Source organism: Quercus suber, unplaced genomic scaffold, assembly GCF_002906115.3.
Source record: "Quercus suber isolate HL8 unplaced genomic scaffold, Cork oak 2.0 scaffold_510, whole genome shotgun sequence".
Taxonomy (NCBI): domain Eukaryota; kingdom Viridiplantae; phylum Streptophyta; class Magnoliopsida; order Fagales; family Fagaceae; genus Quercus; species Quercus suber.
In genome coordinates, this window is record NW_027069959.1 from 145,835 (window position 1) to 152,461 (window position 6,627).

The 6,627-nt window shown below is 35.7% G+C and overlaps 1 protein-coding gene across 2 annotated transcripts; it reads right to left on the bottom strand.

The window, feature by feature from the left end:
• Positions 1-1,017: 1,017 nt before the first annotated feature.
• LOC111985659 (probable disease resistance protein RF9) lies at positions 1,018-5,711 on the bottom strand. 2 transcript variants are annotated; one of them, XM_024017312.2, is made up of 3 exons: positions 5,513-5,711; positions 1,766-4,496; positions 1,018-1,642 (listed from the first exon to the last, which is right to left on the bottom strand). In XM_024017312.2, exons 2-3 carry the CDS (start codon positions 4,406-4,408, stop codon positions 1,637-1,639), a joined length of 2,649 nt encoding a protein of 882 aa, XP_023873080.2. In that variant the 5' UTR covers positions 4,409-4,496; positions 5,513-5,711; the 3' UTR covers positions 1,018-1,636. The 2 variants fall into 2 exon arrangements, with proteins under 2 accessions (XP_023873080.2, XP_065619585.1); XM_065763513.1 differs by having other exon boundaries at positions 5,509-5,711.
• Positions 5,712-6,627: the final 916 nt, after the last annotated feature.

Sequence of the window (6,627 nt, forward strand, 5' to 3'; positions counted from 1 at the left end):
ACCTCAATTGAATCTTCCACAACGTTCTCAATAATTACCATCTCTTCATTCCTGTCATTATTCACAATCAACTCAACCTTCGTTTCTTTGACCTCTTCTTCAAATTTTTGACAAGTGGTATTTTCAATCTTCAATTCAATAACTTGTAGCAAATCTTGATCTTTTTTAACCACTTCAAAATTTTCTTTAGAAATAGGCTGCTTCTTCTCAACCCTCAAACCCTTTCCTTTACTTGACACATGGACTTGGCTGTCATAATTTTGGTTTCGAATATATTGCTTTTCATATGAATACACAGATCTATAATCAATACTTGTATAATCTAGTATATCATAATAGTCATTAGGAAACCATAAATCAATTAATACTCTTTTCATTCTTTGCCAAGAGCGAATTGGATGCTTACCTCGTCGCTTTCTATCAATTTGAATGTCTTCCCACCATTCTTCTGCTTCATTGTCTAATTTATTAGATGCAAGCCGCACCTTTTCTTCATCACAAATATTCCAAAAATTAAAATACTCTTCTAAATCAAGAAGCCAGTCAATAAAATCCATCCTACACATATCTCCGTCAAAGAATGAAATTTTCTTGTAGTTAGGAGTGCGTCTTTGAATATATTGAACATTGTTGTTGTGAGATGATTTCCTAGCAAGAAAAGTAGCAATCTTTTGCTGGATTTCACCCATAATTTTCTGACTCTTTTCATGAAATTGTTGCTCATCACGAGCCTTTTCACGAAACTTGAGGAACTCAACCCTAGTGAGGACTGGGTTGTTGACGTCGTCACCGCCGTCATTGTTGTGGTGGTTACCGTCTCGCCGGTTAGCCATCAGACCAGGGTAAGTCAAGGCTCTGATACCAACTGATGTCGCGGAAGCCTGAAGAGAAGCACACACGATACTCTCTTGATGAAACAGAAACTAAACTGTTAGTTTCTGGTAGTGAACCTCGAATCCACGAGGGGTTTCCCTGAATCCACAAGGAGATAAAACTGGAATCCACCAGAAAAGAAAATTTGACAAAAGTCTGTGTTTATTGATCTGAAAACTGAATTGCCTTTGGAGCTACAATGCGTTTAAATAGTAAAAACAAAACCTAGGGCAACTAGAAATCCTAAGGCGGCTACGAAAGCATATAAAACCCTAATTTGACAAACAACATTAAAAACACCTAAAAACAAGGAAATAAATGCCCTAAACCTAAAATAACAAAAATTACATAAAAATACCAAATATAAAAGATTACAGAAATTAATTAGAATATTTTGTCCTACATCACATGTTGAGGGCAAAAAGGTTTCTCGTAAATGCAACTTTTTTTTTTTTTGCAAGAAGCACAGATGCGCTCTATTTATAACAAATGGCATATGCTTTTGACGGTGCAAGAAGCACAGATGCGCTCTATTTATAACAAATGGCATATGCTTTTGACGGTAAATGACAGGGTTTTTTTTTTTTTTTTTTTTTTTTTTTTTTTTGAGAATGAAGGTAAATGATAGTTGATGTTTGAAATTACTAGAGATAAACAGGGAACTTTTGGCTCAATCTTTGTCTGGCATTGGAGCCGCAGCTAAAACACAAGCAGCAGTCCGCGCTATGAGTTCGTCTGAGACTTTTGCCTCTGCATGCGCATATTACTCCTACACTCAAAAGCATGTAAAATACTTAAAACCGTATGGATGGAATGTGCAATTATACTTCCAAAATTATGTCAACTGTGAAATGCCAAAAAACAAAAGAAGAAGAAGAGCGATAAGTCTCACCGGTAAAGCAGTAAAACGCCACGTGATCTTTTTGACAAATGAATTAACCAGGACTCTTTCAACACATTCAACAAATCCATCTGGCATATTAATTAAAACTACGTCTTTCAAGGTCAACGGTAATTTCTCTCGTAGTTTCAATTTAGGGCAGAGTCTGATCTCTAATTCTTTAAGGAGAGGCATGGTTCCTTCCATCACAGTCCACTTCTCCAAATGCTCCAACATCCACAGTTTCAAAACACGTAGTTGAGGAAATTCTCCAGCACGACATGTCATATCTTCTCCTAAGTAGGAATTACGAAAAAGCCTGAGACAGTTTAGGTAACGTAGCTTACCTAGGATTGGCATTGGATCCTCCCCCAACTTTGATGCTGACAAAGTGAGAACTCTGAGGTTTGGGGCACATAGACTCTCAATAGATCTTGTTAAAGATCCCACCAAATGCAACTCCAATAGCTCGTGGTGCGTTATCAAGGAATCCAATTCAAGAGTTGCAGGTCGATCAAATTCATCAATTGATCTCAACTTTAGGGACCGAAGAGCCTTCAATTCTGAAATCCAGGAAGCTATTCCCTCAACCGACTTTGAATAAAATGTCAATTTCAATTTCCTCAGGTGACGTAACGAGTACAAGTAACTCTTCACAACATTTTTATTGCCTATGAACAGCCCTGACAAGGTCTGAAGAATGATTTCAGACCCAGTATATGTCCTTTTAAAGGACATATCAAAATTATTCTCGTTCAGGTAGAGATGTTGAAGTTTCTTTGCCTTCCAAATAGAACTTGGCAAAGTGGTCATGTTAGTGTGCTTCACATCTAAAGTCTGTAAGTATGGCAGATTACCCACTGACCTTGGAAGTGAGTCTAAAAAGGTCCGTCTCAAGCCTAGGTGCTTCAGGTGTAATAATTTTCCTACTGTCTCAGACAGCATAGCAGGTTTGTACACGTTTTCAAGGTCAAGCACTACAAGCAATCCAAAGCCTCCCGGGGTGACAAGAGCGTCAAGAAACTTACCAGATGATTCTGTGTTAAAAGATACATAAGAACGTAGATATTGTATGTGATCATAGAATTGAGGATCGATCCCGTTGGCTGCATAGTTTGTTAGTCGCCGAATATCATACAGATCACGATTATCATACCGATATATGTCTTTGTGGAAATGAAAATGTCCTAAAATCACTGCTGTTCGAGAGAACACATCCCATATAGTAGTTGGCATACGACATGTTTTGGGGCTTCCATCTAATCTCACTTTTGTCACTTCAATCAGGTTTCTTCTAATTAGTAGTTTCAAGCAATCCTCAGCAAGATCTTCAGAGGCCATATTCTCCTCATCAGGCAAGGTAATAAACAATCCCTCTGCAATCCAAAGATGAAATAACCTTCTTATTGGGATCTCAAACGCTCTGGGGAAGAGCCTAAAATAAAGAAAACAAACTTTCATTTGAGAAGAAAGGTCCTGATAACACAATTTCAAGATATCTCGATCAATTATATGCTCAATGACACTGGGCCGTTTCGTAGTTGACAATAGTCCTTCCATTATGAGAATTGTCCGAGGTGAACCACCACAGCTTGTCAGGATATTCTCTTTGAATCTAGTTGTCTCTTCTGCTATTGGTGCCTTCTTACAGAACAAAGTCCAGCTCTCCTCCTCTGTTAAGCTTTGTAATCTGATTAAGTGGCAGAAACAAGATTTGATTTCAAGGAGGGCAAGTTCTTTATCTTGCATGAAAACAATGAGTATTAACCAAATCCCTTTACTTGAGACTCCACACACATCGAAAAGTCTGTCAAAACATTTGTGTGTCGGGTAATCATCATATATGAGGCTCGGGAAATCATCTACAACTATCAGACAACGCTTATTACTTGAGAAATTTAGTAGCTTCAATTTCAGCTCTTCATAAGATAAATTTTCATCCAAGAACTCCCAGTCCCATGTAAGCTGTGTCAAGATGTCTATTAAAAATTCTCTAGATTCAAAATCTTTAGAGAAATTGACCCAAGCACGGCAGTCAAAATGACGCTTAACCTCTGTCGATTTATAAACTGTTTTTGTCAGAAATGTCTTGCCAGAGCCTCTCTTGCCAGTTACTGCGATGGCATTAGGCATCTCTCCGTTGCAGAGTAGCTTTACTACTTCATCTACTTTATCGTTGAGACCAACGAAGTTTGAATCATCTGGCACCGGATAATGTAAATTTCTTGGCTGAAGAGGAGAACTGGTGGTACCTGTTGTTGGTCCCAGATTTTCTAGTTCCATGAAGAGTTTGGCGGAAGTAGTAATAATCTTCTTCAACTTTTTGCTTATTAGACCAATTCGACCATGCAGAGGTCTCAAGCAAATGAGAGGAGACATGATCTTAAGAGAATCATTCCTTCGCTGCAGCTCTATTTCCCCAATAAGGTTGTCGATGACGTCTTCTAAATCTTGTAGCTCTTTCAGAAACCCTACCCAGAACTGATAACGGATATCTAAGTTAATTCTCTCTATGTCTCTTAGCCTTGTCCTTATCCTTTCTAGTTGATCTATAGCCTCTCCGACTGGCACTTTTGATTCATAGTAGAGCAGATTCTGTAATTTATGCAATAGAAGCGGAACTGTCACGCAGACAATTATGAATTCTCCATCCATTACTCTTCTTAATTATTACTTTGCCTCTCAAGCAAAGGTCCAGAAATTAGAGTCCTTAAAGGATGTGGTGAATATGCAGTGTCTTCATCTGCAAAAGAATACAACAAATCCGTCTTTCAAATTAATAAAAAGGAAGTAATTTCAATGCTATTTAAAAAAAAAAAAAAATAGAGGGATTTGGTGTGAAGTAACGAGGTGATGGTGTATGATCAAGCATCCTAATTTCTGCTTGGGATGATTTAATTGCATGGGAAGAAACTGAATTAAGAGGAAGGGCTGTATTATCTAAAATCTGATTATCATATATGGTTACATCCAAATGCCTTGGTTCATAATAGAAAATAAATCTTACAAGGATTGAGTGTAAATCCGTGTGTTTACACCCACCAATCAAATGAAGTCACATCAGAATATTTTAAATACAAAGAATAGAGAGCCATCAATTTTGAAACAATATATTCTGAAAAATATGTTATATATATTCTGAAAAATAAAAACGACATCTCCCAATAAAAACAAAACCAAAGAGAGGCCATTTCAGTCCTACTCACTACTTCGTGGAGGAGGTCATCACTATGGCGGGTTTGGAATTTGGCTCGCAAGAAGAAGCATGTCCTCATCTTTATTTTCTTCTTTTTTTAAAAAAAATGTTTATCTTGATTATGGTTCAAACAAAAAACAAGGATAATCGCTACATCTATATCACTACTTGATCTATACTATGTTAGTGAAAAAATTTGATGTAGCACACATTTATTGGAGGGTTTTACATAGGTACTTTTACACCACATTCTTATCAATTTGCACACTCTTCATAAAATGCAAACCGATTCTAACTTCTAAGCAAGTAATGTACAAACTAAAGAACAAGGTGGAGTCAAGGGGATCTTTTAAAAATAGAGTCATTTGTAGCGTATGGAATATGAGTTTTCAATCTCTGGTTAAGACCAACCCCAGTGAACGGATGGTGTTTTTTGTTTTTCTTAATAGCTGATAGTTCAACACTGCTCATTTGTACATATTTCTTATTCTGAAATAATATTTTCATTCTTAATGAATTATAAAATTAAGAAGAAGAAGAGGAGAGACAAGAGACTGACTTACGGGATTAGGTAGATTCAGTGGACATTGGACATAGATTTTGCGGAGGAACCAGGTGCGTGGTGATAAGGCAGAGAATCATAGATGCAGTGAGCGTCGGATTTTTTTATTTTTTTATTTCTCCTCTTTTGGGTGTGTGTTCAGCTTCTGATTTAGCCAAGTATATGAGTGATGCAATTACGCAAGGATACCGCAGGGAAAAAACAAAAGTATGATTCAGGGATAAAAAAATAAAATAAAAATGTGGTGCTAAAAAAATGTATGTTTGGTAACTGGTTTTTACCTTTATTTTCTATTTTTAAAAATAATTTTTTATTTTTGAGACTAAAAATTTGTTTGGGATCTCAAAATAGACTGAAAACAAAAACTATTCTCAAAACTCAATTTGTGAAGAAAACTAAAAATATGCAAAATGCTGTTTTCAGTTTTTAATTTTCAAAAGTTAATAAAAATATGCATTTAATTTAATGGATTTATCTCATTTAATGAGTTAGCATTAGAGTTCAAATCCTAGTAACAACATATTTTAGTATTTTCTATTTTTTTTTCAAAAAACTATCTTTTTAATTTCAATTAACAAAACATGTTTTTTATTTCAAAAATACAAGAAAATTTTTTTTTCTTTATATTCCCAAAAACAAGTTTTTGAAAATAGAAAACAAAAACTATTACCAAACATAACTTAGCTTTTAGCAACTCAAAAAATCACTTTATTAATTTTACCACTTTATTTTACAATACACTTAATATCAAATGTTCTATTTTAACATCCAACAAATTATTAAAATATATATATATATATATATATACAATTTCTACATACAAACACTTGCAAACATCTTTCCACAACCCTAAAACACCCACAATTAGTCATACCCATGACCAAACAATTACCCATAACCATAGAACACTCATACCCACTGCCAAACACATATATTTCACATCAAGCCACCAACAACTCTCCCACATAAAATTACTTTGAAAACGCAGAAACATTCTGGTCAAATACAATCCACATACACCCTTTCATCTTCAACCTCAAGCCAAAAGCCCAAATCCACAACAAACATGGCAATCAAAAACCAACCGCACACCAAACACAACCCAAGACCACCAAC